Genomic DNA, 16339 nt, shown 5'->3' with positions numbered 1-16339 from the left:
AAAAGTTAGCAATTGTTTTTATGGCATTTATGATTTTTATTTTACATATGCATGTATAATTAATCCTTGCATTTTACATCTCATGTCAACTTTGCAAATGTATTTTGTCAGCTACCCTTATGTCTTATAGATGTTAATTTTATATTAAATAATTGCACATGCTTTAGTTCAGCACAGACGTTGGTAAGTTGGCAGACTATAAGCTGTCAGTGTTGTCATCCAAGACTCTGGTCCTCTTCTCTGCAGTCAGCAGCCGGCCGCCGGGGTAGCATACACCCACCCCACTACAGTGGCCAGCTATACGGTGCATCAAGCACCGGTGGCGGCGCACACTGTAGCGGCAGCGTACGCCCCTACAGCTGCCACGGTTGCTGTTGCTAGGCCTGCACCAGTCGCTGTAGCAGCTGCGGCTACTGCTGCTGCTTATGCAGGATACCAGCCAGCCCACGCTGCCACGGATTACGGGTATGCACAGAGACAGCAGGAGGTACCCCCACCACCACCTCCGGTCACCTCACAAAACTACCAGGTAAAAAGGAGCAAATTTGCTCTTTACTTTTAGTTCTACTTTAGTACATTACTGTTCAAAAGTTTGTCTGCAATATTAAAAAATAAAATCTATTATTGGTTTTATCCTGAAAGGATGCATTAAATTGATCAAAATTGACAGTAAAGACACTTGCAATGTTACAAATTTCTATTTTGAAAAATTGTTCTTTTGAACATTCTATTCATCAAAGAGTCTAGAAAGTATCACGGTTTAAAAAAAAAAAATTAAATGGCACAACTGTTGACACTGAAGACTGGAGTAATGGCTGCTGAATTCAGCTGTCATAATGGGAATCAAATACAATTTAAAATATATTAAAATAGAAAAGTTATTTTGAATTGTAATTTTTACTGTATTTGATCAAATAAATGCAGCATAACTTGTCCCTTTACTGTTGCAGGACTCCTATTCATATGTGCGTTCCACAGCTCCGGCTGTAGCATATGACAGTAAACAATACTACCAGCAACCTGTGGCTACACCGGCTGTGGCTGCTGCAGCAGCCCAGCCACAACAGACTGTGGCAGAATCCTACTATCAGACCGGTACGCTGGACACATCTTGGCATTTAAATGGAAATAAATATTTTCATAGTTCTCTTTTTTTTTTATCTTTGTAAATTCTCTCATATCAGTTCATTTCCAAATGTGAAAAGCCTTAGTGTTCCATAAAAGCTTTAACATTTAATTTATTTTTTCAATGCCATCTTGAGGGCACAGAATGAAATCGATAATCTTCTTCAGGTCACCCTTTAAATGATCTATTGCAAAATATCTTTTACAACTTTGTTTTACTCCTCCAGCACCTAAAACTGGATACAGCCAAGGCGCCACTCCTTACACCCAGACCCAGCAAACGCGTCAGGTTACATCCATAAAGCCAGCAACCCCCAGCCCTGCCACCTCTACCTTCTCCATTTACCCAGTGTCCTCTGCTGTGCAGCAGTCTGCAGCTGCCTCTGTAGTCCCATCATACTCTCAGAGTCCCACCTACAGCACCAATGCAGTCACATACTCTGGTAAAAATATCATGCTTTTATTCAAAGGCAATTGTGGGTTTTCTTAGTTCCCAGATTGTTGATCTGATTTTATGAAATGTTGGTTGTTCCATAAAACAAGTCACTAAGACAAGTACGTCACATCTTTTTCCAGCACTTCAGAACTCGTATATTATCATATTTAAATTTAGTTTTATAAATGGTGTAATCTTTGAAGGATGAACAAATAATATTTTGGTCATCACATTAAAAATAACAAGTTTCAAGATGTGGGAAAACGGGAAGACATTAAATTACCATTGTAACCAGTAGGTGGCTGCCATTTCCATTCCCATATATATATATATATATATATATATATATATATATATATATATATATATATTTTAATCCTTTTGCTTTTGAATTATTTTGACATTAACATTTGAGGGCAGTATTTTTATTTGTAATCTGGAGCCTTGCAAACTTCAAATAACTTCTGTAAGTTAAGTCTGTTTATTGCCAAGGCATTTGTCAGTAATCGTCAAAATGGTGGAAATAGAGAAAATAAAAAATAATGGCTTGATTAAAATCCAATTGAATGAAGTGAAATGCCTTCTAGTACACTCTAAAGTGATCTAAGCATAAGTAATTTTTCATAAATCTTGGTCTCCAGTTAGCCTATACTCCTAAATTTGATTCCAGCCTAATTTTGAGTTGCGTTCATTGACTAGGCTTCCCTCCACACCCTGTCCGTATGTTTTAATTCTGCATAAACCCCAAACCCATGAACTTGGTATTGCTAGTGTCATGCGCTACCAGTTTTATAGATTTAAATTTCAAAATTGCATTGCAATCCTGTTTATCTCCAGTTTTGCTGTGGCCAATAATTGTTACTCTTTGTATATTCAGGAACATCATACTCTGGCTATGAAGCTGCAGTGTATTCGGCTGCTTCCTCCTACTATCAACAGCAGCAACAGCAGCAGAAACAGGCGGCCGTCGCTGCAGCAGCCACTGCAGCATGGACCGGCAGCACTTTTACAAAGAAAACTCCCTTCCAGAACAAAACACTCAAGCCGAAACAGCCCCCTAAACCACCACAGATACACTACTGTGACGTCTGCAAGATCAGTTGTGCTGGACCGCAGGTATTTTATTATAATTAATGAATTAATTTATTGCTGTTTGAGCTTGTGTATCATGTGGAAGTGCCTTAAGTTGTTTTCCCCCCTTAATTCTGTTTTTCCATTTATTGACCCATTTTCAAATTTAATTTTCCTTCAGTCATCAAAAGCACAAACTGTCTTTTTCTAGTTTATTGCATTGAGTTTTCAAAAGTACTTGCAGGTGTACTAAGTTAATCGTTGTTGTTTTTGTCAAACTACACAGCACCTGTGTACTTCTAAAAGGAAACATGTATTAATTATCACAAGTAATAATTATAATGAAGCGGTTAAGGAATCACAATTTTTCCTCCCAAGTTTTTTAAATTAAATGCTTGTGGAGTGAACTCCGAGCAGCTCTGGAGGGGAAGTTCATATGGTCATATGAAAACAGGAGCGTATTTCATATGATTAGGTCAAGTCCCCTTTTATTTATAGCGCTTTGTAAATCTGCTTTGAAACAATCTGTTTTGTATAGTGTTTGTAGTAGGTGAGAACCTCACCACTCATAACAAAAGGTCCGATAAACTTGCATGAATTGTGGCCCCTACTGTATGTCTTATCGCCTATTTTTCAGACCTATAAGGAACATCTGGAGGGTCAGAAGCACAAAAAGAAAGAAGCCGCGCTGAAAGTATCGCAGAGCAGCAGTAGCAGCAGTGGAGGCGGGAGCTCTGCCCGCGGCACACAGAATCAACTACGCTGTGAGCTCTGTGATGTGTCCTGTACTGGGGCAGATGCCTATGCCGCACACATCAGAGGAGCCAAACACCAGAAGGTACATGACTCACTTTCTGATTTCAGCAAATAATAATCTGCTTTTAGCCTTTTTTTGGCAGCACTGTTTTTGAACAAGTATATTTCTGGCTCCGTTGTAGTGAGGGCCTCTTACTGTGTGTTCACACTAGTGCGCCCGGCCCGCGTCCAACAGAGCAGTAACCGAACCCGACAGGCATAAAGATATTTATGTCCGAGACCGGCAGTTAAAATCCCTTTTTTTTTTTTCATACTAATGACAATTTTACGTTTGTTTGTGTGGAAAGCCCGCTTTTATTAAGCAACTGTATGTAGGAAGGCAATCGGAAATGTCAACCGGATGAGCGCATCAGCGCGCGGAGCAACAAGGGCTCTTAACACAGGCGTGCGCACATTATGCACGTGTTTCGTTGTCACGGCTACATAAACAAATGTCCGCACACAGGAAGACAGATGTTATGGTAATATTTTACATGTATTTTAATCACAAAAACAATCGTTTGCATCAAGTGAAAGCATCAGGCACATTGGCTACCTACATAAAAAGCTTTTTTAAATTTAAAATGTTCAATGCCTTATCGCGCTGATGTGACCGAGCCTGACCCGAACCTAAACATAATTTCTAAATATCTGTCCGAACCCGGCCCGGCCCGTTGGGTACCGGCGGCTCCCGTCGAGCTCTGGTCGGGTATCCATCCTCTAGTTCGCACCAAACGCGAATAGAGCATCAAAATCACGTCTATCGCGTCTAGTTGGATGCTTGAACATTTTGAATCCATTCGCGCGTCCAAAGCAAAAAGGACACGCGTAAAAAGCAAGCCTTTGAAGCAAAATTGACCCGCGTCTGAGGCCAAATCCGCTTGTTGTGGGAGGGGCAAGTGCTAGACGGTTGTCTGTTTGCAAGATGTTGATCGAGTATTCGAGTTACCACTCAGTATTTGCTGTGGAGAGCAGAACAGCGGCGTAGTGGTCATCGTCCCGTACTTGGGTTCACCATTTGCTCCAGGAGCTGCGGCTGGATGACGGCCGCTTTCAGTGGTACTTCCGTCTGTCCCGCGCCTAGTTTGATGACCTGTTGTCCCGCAACGGAGCGAGGATCACCCTCACCTACCTAATCTATAATTTATTTTTGTTTGGATAAATGGAGCCAGCCTCAAAGTAATTAAATTGTCATGTTGTTTTTTTTCTTCTTTTTCTTCTCTCTCACACAACACTGTCCAGACACAAACTATGTTCTTATACGCTAAAGTATGTTGGTTGTCTTTACATTAGAATAATAATGTTACATATAATCTAGATTTAGATATGGAATAAATAGCTCATATTGAAATCTAGTTTTTATGTGATAAAAGATTTGCTTTGTTGTACATTAGAACCACACCAGGTATTTAGTCATATTACAAAATAATTTGAGGCCAAACATATAAAATAACATTATAAACTGAAAAGCAGGTCTCCCTCGTAATCACGTCACTTCACCACGTGACCGCTGCAAGCAGGCTCCTGATTGGTTAACGCGGCGCGAACTGATGCCAAAGTTCAGATTTAACTCGGGCGTCAAATGCGTGAATGCACAAAAAGCACCAAAATAAAATCACTCGCGCCAGATGCTCAATTCGCCTCGTTTGCGTGAACGAGACGAATTTGCGTCCGCCATGCTAAACGCCTCATTCGCGCCGCAAGACCTCCAGACGCGTGTAAACGCATCTTTACATTAACATGGAAATCACTCACGCCATTCGCGTTTGGTGTCAACGCTGCATTAGGGAGTTTAACAGTTACATTATACAACAGTTTTTTTTGAAGGGGAATAATGGTGCGTTATTACAACTTGGCATTACATAATCTAGTATGCTTGTATTGAGTAAAAATCTTCATAGTACTGGATTCTTTAAAAAAGTGGGTGGAATGTTTGTTAAATCTGCCTAATATCTAATTGCATTCTGTTTCTATAGGTTGTGAAATTGCATACCAAGCTGGGAAAGCCAATACCATCCACTGAGCCCAGTGTTGTTTCCCAGTCCTCTACCTCCAGTACCGCAGCTCCCAATAAGACTACAAGCTCCAACATCAACAGCTCCACAAGCACGTCGTCCAACATCTCTGCTTCCTCTGTTTCTGCCTCTTACTTAAAATCTGGCAGCATGGTCAACAACATGGCTTCAGCTGCACAGGGCAAGAGTCCAGTGCTCAACAGTGTCTCGGCCAACAGCACCTCTGTCAAGAAGGTCAACACACCCAAGATCAACTTTGTTGGTATGTCTTGAACAAATGTTCTTTCACCGATCCTATGGAATTTCTTTTTTTTTTGTAGTAATTTATTAATTATAATATTTTCTTTGCATGAACAAAACAGGTGGAAACAAATTACAGACCACTGCTGTTAAAAATGATGAATCCAAGATTGAGGCAGCTAAAACCGCACAGTCCGCTGTGTCTGCACCACCACCGGATGGAAAGAATGAAATGCTTGACCCTCTGTCACCTCAGTCAGCACTTGCAGCCCTGCAGAGTGATGTTCAGCCCGTCGGACATGACTATGTAGAGGAGGTATCAGGAACTTTTCCTTAATTACTTTCATTTCCACATAGAAGGATATTATTATAAGTCATGTAGCCAAGTGCAAAAAATAAAGGTGTGGGTTTTTTTTTTTTTTAGGTAAGGAACGATGAAGGAAAGGTTATCCGGTTCCACTGCAAACTGTGTGAATGCAGTTTTAATGACCCAAATGCCAAGGAAATGCATTTAAAAGGAAGGAGACATCGACTGCAGTATAAGGTTAGTGGGTGTTTTTTTTGGGGGGGGGGGGGGGGGGGTGTTTGCAGTTATCCTTTTGATTAATGCAGAAAAATCTAAGTTGTTGTGATATTTCAGTGTAGCTGAAATTTTTGTTTTGTTTTACCATTGTAGAAAAAGGTGAACCCAGATCTCCAGGTGGAAGTGAAACCTAGCATCCGAGCCAGGAAGATCCAAGAGGAAAAGATGAGGAAGCAGATGCAAAAGGAAGAGTATTGGAGAAGACGTGAAGAAGAGGAGCGCTGGAGGATGGAGATGAGGTGTGATGCTTCCCCCTCTAATGTCAGTATCTACATTTGAGAATTTTAAGAGGTCCTAAATAGTCTTTGTCCTCAGGCGCTATGAAGAGGACATGTATTGGCGGCGTATGGAGGAAGAGCACCACTGGGATGAAAGGCGCAGAATGCCTGATGGAGGTTATCCACAGGGTCCACCTGGACCTCCTGGTCTTCTTGGAGTGAGGCCTGGGATGCCCATTCCTCAACCACAAGGACCAGTGGTAAGTCCTGTAAACTGCTATGGAGATAAAATGTGCTGGATTTGCCAAAACATGGCTTGTGTTTGAGATGCACAATATATATATATATTGTACCTACAAGGTGCAAGATATGCAATATTTTTTTTAAAGGGAATTAACTTTTATTCAGCCAGGAGGCTTCAAATTTATCAAGTTTAGGGCACTGTTATAACACAGTGCACATCCATGTGTCAACGGACGCGCCCTCTCGTTTCATTCAAATATATTGTTTGAGTAATATTGTGATCATCTTGTCTGGACGGTTGTTTTGTACGCTGAACGAAATCGATTTATAAACGGGTAAGATTTAAAACATTAATCTCAATTCAATATATCCCCGTAAAAATTGGTCTAATAAGTGTAACTTGCAATGAATCTATACATTATCCATTAAATGTCACTCTTAATAGTAGTCTTGCTTTAACTTGCTTATTTGGTTCTTTGGTTCAAAGCCACTTGCTGCAAACTTTTCGTGGAAGATCACGTTTATTTCAAGTGAGTGAGATAAAATATTTCAACTCAAAACAACATTTTGCACTTAATTATTTCACAGACGTAGTTTTGGTATTGAGGTCAAAGTTAACTTGCCTTGCGTTCGCTATACAACAGTGTGTGATGGTCACACAAGATGACTCGGCAGATTTGAAGTGTTTGCATCGACTTTTTGTTGCAGCGACACCCTGTTCTGCAGACAGGGTGACCATCCTCAACTAGCACAGTCACTGCCATCCGCCATTCCATTCCTTCTCGAATAAAAAACATTGCGCGCTGCGCCTGCGTCGGACTGTTGCTGGCTGGACAGGATTTACAGTGAGATATTAAAATCGCGATAATCAAACACTGTTTTAATGATAATACATTTTTAGACGATAATACTAGTAACCGTCAGTACATTTTATCGTGAAACCGGTAATCTTCCCATCCCTAATTTGAATGGTTATGGAGAGGGAGGTGGCAACAGAAAATGGTTTCAAGAATATTGTGTGACATTGCTAACGTTGTTCTACTTTGAGCAGAAATGTAATGGTTTAGTATTTCTCTGTAAAGAAATCTAGGAAAAACTTATTTTCCACAAATATTGAGCAGAAAAACTTTATAAAATTGATAAGATTAAGAATAAGTAGTTTCTTAAGCACCAAATCAGCATGTTAGAATTGATTTCTGAAGGATCCTGTGAGTTTAGTTGGGTGCAATAAAGGTTTACACAGATTTCCACAAATTTCTTAAAAGGACTGCTAAATGAGTTTTTTTTTTTTTTTTTTTGCACAAACGGATGGTTGGTTGAACAACCCATATGGTCAAATGGCTCTTTCCTATCAAAAATGAGGAAGTTCTTGGCTAAAATAAGTTGCATTAAACAGCTTAATTTTTTACAAGCATATCAATTTTGAAGTAGAATTTAGTTTTGTAGCATATTTTGTTGTTTTTTAAGAGAGAATCATCAGATTTTGCTAGCATATCTATTATTGAAATGTCATCTCAACTTATTTGGTTTATAACATCGTGTTTTTTTTTGCAGCCTCCACGTCGCCCTGATTCTTCGGATGATCGTTATGTGATGACCAAACATGCAGCTATTTACCCATCTGAGGATGAGCTCCAGGCCATCCAGAAGATCGTATCAATCACTGAGCGAGCACTTAAGCTAGTCTCTGACATCATTACTGACCAAGATACAACTGTGAAGGGCAACGAAGAGGACAAAGAAAAGAAAGAGCCTCCCAAAGACCGGTAGGAGAAGAGTGCTCTAATGGTTCTTAAAGCATAGAGGGGGGGGGAAGAAGTCCAAAGCTATACATGACCTCTTGTGCATTGCAGGGTGCTGAAAGGAGTGATGCGTGTAGGTGTTCTTGCCAAGGGGCTGCTTCTGCGAGGAGACACGCACGTCAACCTGGTCCTCCTTTGCTCTGAGAAGCCAACCAAGAATCTGCTCACACGCATTGTGGAACATCTCCCCAAACAGCTCACGGTACTGGCTCAATGCAATGTAAACCGCTAAATATTAGATTTTTACCTGCAATATTGATTTCGAATGCTTTAAAGGATAGTTCACTCAAAAATACTCACCCTCATGGCGTTCCAAACCCGTAAGGTCTTTGTTCATCTTCGGAACACAAATTAAGATTTTGAACTAACCCTTTAAGGATGTTGAGTAACTGCACCACCTGTTACTGTGGGTCAAGGTTTGCCCAATCTTAAATGGATGGTTGTGACTTTTTCAACACTGCTAACCCATGTGTTTGTCAGATCGTAACACCGGAGAAATATGAGGTAAAAGGCTCCGTTCAAGAGGCTGCCATTATCCTTACCTCCTGCACGGAGTCCAAGATGCAAGTGACCATCACCCTCACCTCACCCGTCATCCGAGAGGAGAACCCCCGGGATGGAGGTTGGAAAAGACGTTGCTCACATTAACCGACTACCTATCAGATTAATATTTTTATGCTGATTTTGACAACCTAAAGAGCCCATCTGTTGGCACTGAGGAGATGGAAGTAGATGTTAATAATGGCACAATTGTTTGCACCTTTTGGACTTGGGAGCATTTAATAAAAATAAAAAATAGGTTTAAAGTAGTAAATATTAAACCTGGTATGTGCTTGATCTTGGCCGTACAGAAGCGACCTACAGTTTTCCTTTAAAAGTTAAGACATTGAGGTAAAGTGCCTCTTTCTCCCTTTATTTATACTTTATTTCATTTGAAGCCTGTAATGTTCATACTATAACAGGATTGAAGCCCGTTCAAGTGGCTTCAAATTGCTTTAGAGCCGAGTTCAACACTGCCAGGTTTTACCCAACCATCTCCGATGCCGGCAGTAGTGCTCCGGGTCCTCTCTTTGTAACACCTTTTCCAGTGCTCTTGAAGCTCTACCCAAAACAAGCATGATAAGTGTTTGCATTGTGTAAGTCTAGTTAGTCCCGGGTAAGATTCATTTTTGTTTCCTGTGTTCAAGGGGATTGTGTCCTATGCAAAATCCTTTTCTTTCTCAGGGGGTCATAGAGTTTGTTCAGGGGTAGTATTCTGTGCAAACAAAACTTAATTCCTGATTTAGTTCCTGAATAGAAATGGAATGTCTACCATGTCCCCACAGGAAACAAATCTTATTTTCGTCTGGTGGTGAAAATGTTCACCATTTTATAAGGTCCCCTGTTCCAAAATGAAAGTGCTCCCCTGAGAGAAGCAATCCAAATATAGAGCTTGATAAGTGGCAAAATTTGGCTTTCAAACAGGTGTTACTTTAATTCCTCCTTTTTAGATGAAAAAAAAGAGTATGATTTAAACAACAAAACGCCACATTTCCTCAAGTAATAGAGTAACCACCAATAACCCGTTTGTCTTTTATATCCTTACAACGAAGAGTATTAGATGGTAAGAAGTCGCTGAAAGTCTTAAATGCAGGCTTTGTGGCCATGTCACCATTCCTCTTTGGCTCCTTAGGGGAGTATCAGTCAGCTTTTGGGAAGAAGGCTTTGATCGAGGAATCTTTGGTTGGACCTGGGGTTTTACAGCCTTTAGTATAAATTGAGAAATGGGGGTTCTCCAAACCCTATAATGACAGGTATGCATGCAGTGATGTCCTAATCCTCTTGCTGGGAGCTTCATATTTTCTTGCCAGCACGCATTGCTGCCTTCATGTATACAAAGCTTTTCAAGTCCAGCCCAAAGCCTCCTTGCATTTTCAGCAAATTGTCTCCCATCTGAGGCTACGTCTACCAGCTCCGGAAGGATTTTTGACCAAGGTCCCCCTCCTGAATACCTTCAAACACTTTGCCACACCTACCATTGCCATGTTACTGTAGTGGGTTGCTACAAATACTCATCAGCTGTTAACATTACACATCTCCCTTGATACCCCTGATTTACATCATCATGATTTACACATCGGGTACCATTTGTAGCCCATTAACTTTCCAATGTTTCTGGATCAGAACAGCGATGGTTTTTCAATGGAATCCTCAAAGTATTTTTCAGAACATGTAATACCTCAAACTTTATGTAGACATTGAATCCACAATTTGTTGTTGCCCATAGGAAAAGAGAATAACCAGCTGACTGAACAATTGAGGCTAAAGTTCAAGATGATGAGGGAATTGTACACTTGCTAAATGCATTCAAATTGGACTTGTGGTTTAAAATTCCACATGCAACACCTGATACTAGAGCAACCAATTTTTGGATTTTATTAGCATTAAAAAGTAACAAATTAATGTACCCTAAAGTTTTTCTCCTATAAGGAATAAACAGGATGGTACGTAGTAAGGGAAAATGGCACAATTGAAGAGTTTTCCAAATTAATGTTTGTAAACCTGTGATATGATGTAAAATTAAATAAGATGGATGTTGTAATGTGTGAATATGCAATTAGTAGCAATTACGGCTTGAGTCAGTATGACTTCTGCTAAGCTAGTCCACTATATTTTAGCATTTGAAACATGCATTGTCATATTCCCCTCAATTTCAAATGGTGGATTGCAGAGCATTGATTTGACGAGCCAAAACTGATTTGGTCTTTATTAAGTGATTTTTATATTGAGATTTATATATGCTCGCTATATGCAAAGTACCAAAAATAATAATTCTATTTATGAAATCCTACATCACTATGCCACATTCTCTAGTGTCGTCGTCGTCCCCCATATCCCTGAAAAAGACATTTATAATTCAGGACTCATCTGTCCTTATCCTGTTTCTTTCAGCACCACATCAGACTAAATAGAAGTGCACCCAATAGCAAGAGTAGCTGATCCATATTGTTGTGGAAAAGATCTGAAATATTCTGCATATGGGGTGAAATGTGAAATAACATACAGGTTTTTACATTTTGAAAGATATGTGATCAGGAACAGACTGGTATGTGTGGCAATGTGTTCTTGGCAGTCTCTCTGACCTGGTCAAACACCCATTCCTCACCACCATTTGACAATTCGATCCATTTTTAGATGTAACCTCGAGTATGGTGAAAGACCCAGCGGACGTCTTGGACAGGCAAAAATGCCTTGACGCTCTGGCTGCCCTACGCCACGCTAAGTGGTTCCAGGTTCGGAACATCATTTTACTTTCTTCTTGTAGCCTTATGAGATGTATTCCTTTTTATTTGTTCATTTAAGTTTAGTCTTTTTTGTTTTTAAATTTTAAACTTCAAAGTTTATTTTTTTGGGGGAGGAAAAGTGATACAAGGATGCAGTATAAAATTTGGTGATTATACTACATCTTTTCCATTTTGTTTTTGTATATATGAGCTGATTTGGTCCTAACAAATTAAGCATCCTTGCATACATTTAATTTATTCATAAATCCTATATTAAATACTAAGCATGTAAAATGATTCCATAAGGCTGCAGAATACCTTTGCATAAAGTGTCATCGATAAGAGCTTTCATGTTGAGCATTTGTTTTTTGTGATTTTATTTATTTTTTTCTTCTTTCTTTTAGTTTTTTGTTTTTGTTTTTCTTGGGAATAGGGATTGAGAGGAAAGGAATATCTGATTAGTTTACTGTGTTGTTGCCATCTCCGCAAATACACAGGCAAAGTAAAGCAGATTTCCTTGACTGCTTCAGTTCCTATGCAACTACTCTTGCAAACTGATCTTTTGTAAAAAATGAAAGTATATGTTTGTGAAGTATGACAATTGAGGTCAAGGTTTACAAGATTACCAAGGAGTCATTCCAAGTGAATCTTGCAAACTTTGAACTCTTGTACTAATGGTGAGGTAAAATACTGCTGGGAATGGCAGCTTAAAAAAAGTCAATTGGTCCAGCTATTTTTAAACCAGTTAAAAGCTTCCATTGTGAACAGTAGTGTTGCACCTCTATCTGAACTCTTCCATGTTGTATGTCTTTACTCTTGTGCATTAACTAATCTTGACTTCACTTCACTGCACTGAAGGCTAGGGCTAATGGGCTCCAGTCATGTGTCATTGTCATTCGAATACTGCGTGACCTGTGTCAGCGAGTACCCACCTGGTCTGCCTTTCCTAGCTGGGTGAGTATAGACCGAAGTACCTGGCCATTGACCTTTTGCACATTTTCCTCTGTTCATACATACTGTTGGGGCGTAGACGCTTAAAAGTGTGGTCACATTTGTTATTTTTTTTCTATTTTTTTTTTTTTATTGTCAATAGTGTAGTAACGAGTCCCTTTCAAACCAAGCAGGTCTGTGACTCCATGTGACCAACTTGAACCAGTTCATCTGCAGGGGGTAATCTTTCACCCTCATGCAAAAAAATCCTGATTGTGTGAATTCATATTGTAAATTTTAATGACAAATGTGACCACACTTTAACATGACCGCAGCTGTTTTTAAAATGGTGTAGTTTTTCCAGTGATGGGCATTGCATATCTCAATGCTAAGTTGCTGTTGACTCCTGTTTAGCTGGCATTAACACAATGCATAGATCTGCAGTTGACTTGAGAAGATTCAATTACAGTTCCTGTCTACATTACTCACAATTTCATACGTTACTGAAAAGAAAGCTTGTAAAGCTATCCTAATGTAGTATGATGCCTTTCCTACAACCACCATGATAAGTTCTGAATATTTTAAGGGATTGTTTCTCCCCCATTTCATTCCCTCCTTTATACTGTCCTTGGTGTAGCTTTGTTACTTGTAATTTAGCAAGTAACAAATTTAGCTTTGTTACTTGTAATTTAATCCCCAATTTCCACCAACTGAGTCAATAGGTTTACAGTTAGTCAATCTGTGTATGTTCACTGACTGCGGAACGGCTGCGTTCTGACTCAGTACCAGCTCCGGCGATCCGCAGCCCTCCGGAGCAGATACGCAGAGCTTCTATTTTTGCCAGGTGCCGCAGCAATTCAGCACGGCAGTTTGTGCGGGACAGGTTATTTGCGCGATCATACATGAACATCCTGGGTCCCCGTGACTTCCGCTGTTAGTCAAGGCCGCAGCCGTTCCGCATCAAATCCGGACCTGGTGAGTATTGAAGGACAGCGGAGCACGGAGCCGACACGCAGCGGAGCCGATCCGCAGCCGTTCTGCAGTTGGTGGAAATCCAGGGTCAGACTGTTGCTATAGAGCCACAGTCCTGCAGAGTTTTGCTCGAGCCCTAATCAAACACCTCAACGAGCTAATCTGAAGTCTGAGGGATACTAGAATACTCGGGCAGGTGAACTTTTATCAGGGTTGGAGCAAAACTCTGCGGGACTGACGTTTGCCACCCCTGCTATAAAGGTTGTAAAAGCATAATGCTGCTTTTCAGTCCTACTTAGTTTTATCATCCTCCTGTCTTCCTCTTATGAGTAAACTGCGTAATGTGCCATTTTAAGAGCAAGTGTTTGATGTTGTGGTTTCTATTAAGTGACTGTTGACTTTTCCAAGGCTATGGAGTTGCTGGTGGAGAAGGCCATCAGCAGTGCCTCTGGACCAATGAGCCCTGGAGATGCTCTGCGACGAGTCTTTGAATGTATTTCCTCAGGCATTCTGCTGTCTGGTAAGAGGGCCCTCTGATAATATCTGTAGCGTTTGCTGATAATCAGAAAATTTAAGTAATTTTATGCAATCAGTTTTTTTTTTTTCATAAAATAAAAATGTGGAATGCATTAATTTACTGACAACTTGTTGTTGCATAAAAATTCAACTTGAGAATCTAGGTGCTTAATTTAACATCCTCTCTGGCTTCTATGCCTTTCCTTGTAATGCAGGTGCTCCAGGATTGATAGACCCCTGTGAGAAGAATCCAACAGATACACTGGCTAGCATGGAAGAGCAGCAGAGAGAGGACATAACGTCAAGCGCTCAGGTGGAGTACACAGTAACTGCTTTGAAGAATATTTTCATCATGCATTGAAAATTAAAATTGTATTTTGACAATTGTTGTATTATGCATGCTGTTATGGTCAGTTTGTGTATTGACCAGCCGCTTTCTCCACAGTTTGCCTTGAGGCTGCTGGCGTTCCGTCAGATTCACAAGGTTCTGGGTATGGACCCCCTGCCCCAGATGAACTCGCGCTTCAACGTACGAAATAACCGCAAGAGGCGTCGCGATAACAGTGATGGCACTGATGGATTTGAAGCAGAAGGAAAGAAGGACAAGAAGGACTACGAGGGGTTCTGAAGTACACTACAGTACAACTAGCCCTGTTGACCCTGCACCCGTTTCAAATTCTGTTTATTCATGGTATACAAAAAGCAACTTCTGTTGATCTCTGTGCATGCCGATTATATATTTTTAAGAACTAGTAAAGATCTGATTTTGGCCACTTGGGGAAATGCCAGGCTTTATTTCCTTGACACTCTAGCCCATCTCAGTTTAGTCTGGTGTCTTGGTTTAAAGATTGGAGATGCGCACAATCTAGAAAAGTTGAGCCTAAGTTCATGCTCCCCATATTTGGATCTCTTGTGAGTTTCAGACTAGGCATTTCTAGACGTTTGAGCTGCGCACTTATGTCCATGTGGAACAGATTCTTTAAAGTCCATCTTATCCTTCCAGTTACACACGTAAAGTAACTTTGACAATGGCTTCCTTGGCATTGCAATAAATTGTTTAGGTGTTTTCGTAATTTATTTTGTTTAGAGACATTCCTCTTAAAAACGCAAGATCAAAGATAAGATGGTTGATTTATGCAACGGGTTCGTCCTGTTGTGATGAATGTGATAACTTTGACTGGACGTGGATTTATACAAGCATGTATTTTCCATTGCTAGTGCATTCTGAAGGCTGGGTTGGCTTTTAACCATTTGTAAATTTGTCATTGGCTAACTAATATCATTGAAACCTCTCTAGGACCTCATTCCTTCTATATGCTTGCAAGTGATGTAAAGCTGCACTTGTCCCAAAGTTAGGCTGTAAGTTTGCTGATAGCTGTGCCTCTGTGGTGTAGCTCACATTTCTCAAGACACCAACCGTTGAAATCAGACCTGGGCCAAATACCAGAAGTATCTACCAATTGTAAATGAAAGGAATCTTAAGTTACAGGCCCATTTCAGATTCGTTATTCACACGGAAGTATTCAAACGGTGATCATTTGGAGTGTTTTAAGGTCAAGACATATGTGTTTGTTTTCCTATAGATCTTGTAATTGACCCAGGTCTGCGTGTGTTTTGTGTTCATAATATTGTAAACCCTAAATGTATCTGTAAATGTGATCATATAACTGTATGATCTCTAATATATGATCATTTAAAAAGCCTGTATCTAATCTTGCAATAGATCTTCAAAACAAATGCCTGTATGGTTTTAAAGCACAGGAATGTTTTTTTTTTTATGTTTTGGTTTTATGGATTTTGTTTTACTGGTTTATAGATGTGTAGTTGCTTGCTGTTAATTTTGATTTCTGGTTCAAGTTTGTTGATGGGAGGAACAAAAGTGAAATATCTGTGTTGTAACTGCAGATTGATGTAGATTTAACCTTTGATGCTTGTCATTCACTGTCAAGGTACTACTACAAAGCTTATAATAAAGACATTTCTGAAATTACGATTATACATTCTATTAAATATAACTGAAATACATGTAATCATCTTCAACCAGAAGGTTTAGTTTGGGTTATCTTTATTGGTTTCGTTTGCTTTGATATTTCAGTATGTGTAACTCACAGATTAAAGGATTCAAATCTA

General features: G+C 39.9%; 1 protein-coding gene across 2 annotated transcripts in view; it reads left to right on the top strand.

Annotated features, from left to right (window-relative positions):
* Positions 1 to 16339, top strand: part of zfr (zinc finger RNA binding protein) — a 19437-nt gene extending 3098 nt beyond the window's left edge. Inside the window, exons 3-20 of one of the 2 annotated variants that reach the window (XM_079606463.1) lie at positions 247 to 529; positions 951 to 1095; positions 1353 to 1568; positions 2439 to 2677; positions 3270 to 3470; positions 5404 to 5704; positions 5805 to 5998; positions 6107 to 6226; positions 6359 to 6504; positions 6581 to 6743; positions 8281 to 8492; positions 8580 to 8730; positions 9009 to 9150; positions 11703 to 11800; positions 12650 to 12745; positions 14102 to 14213; positions 14425 to 14522; positions 14655 to 16339. In XM_079606463.1, the coding sequence (XP_079462589.1) occupies positions 247 to 529; positions 951 to 1095; positions 1353 to 1568; positions 2439 to 2677; positions 3270 to 3470; positions 5404 to 5704; positions 5805 to 5998; positions 6107 to 6226; positions 6359 to 6504; positions 6581 to 6743; positions 8281 to 8492; positions 8580 to 8730; positions 9009 to 9150; positions 11703 to 11800; positions 12650 to 12745; positions 14102 to 14213; positions 14425 to 14522; positions 14655 to 14837 (3100 nt within the window). In that variant the 3' untranslated portion in view covers positions 14838 to 16339. The remainder of the gene's footprint in view (positions 1 to 246; positions 530 to 950; positions 1096 to 1352; positions 1569 to 2438; positions 2678 to 3269; positions 3471 to 5403; positions 5705 to 5804; positions 5999 to 6106; positions 6227 to 6358; positions 6505 to 6580; positions 6744 to 8280; positions 8493 to 8579; positions 8731 to 9008; positions 9151 to 11702; positions 11801 to 12649; positions 12746 to 14101; positions 14214 to 14424; positions 14523 to 14654) is intronic. The other variant, XR_013796809.1, reaches the window with a different exon arrangement.

This window comes from Phoxinus phoxinus, assembly GCF_949152265.1.
Source record: "Phoxinus phoxinus genome assembly, chromosome: 3".
Taxonomy (NCBI): Eukaryota; Metazoa; Chordata; class Actinopteri; order Cypriniformes; family Leuciscidae; genus Phoxinus; species Phoxinus phoxinus.
The sequence above is the reverse complement of the archived record's forward strand: the minus strand, read 5'-3'. Positions and strand labels throughout refer to the sequence as shown.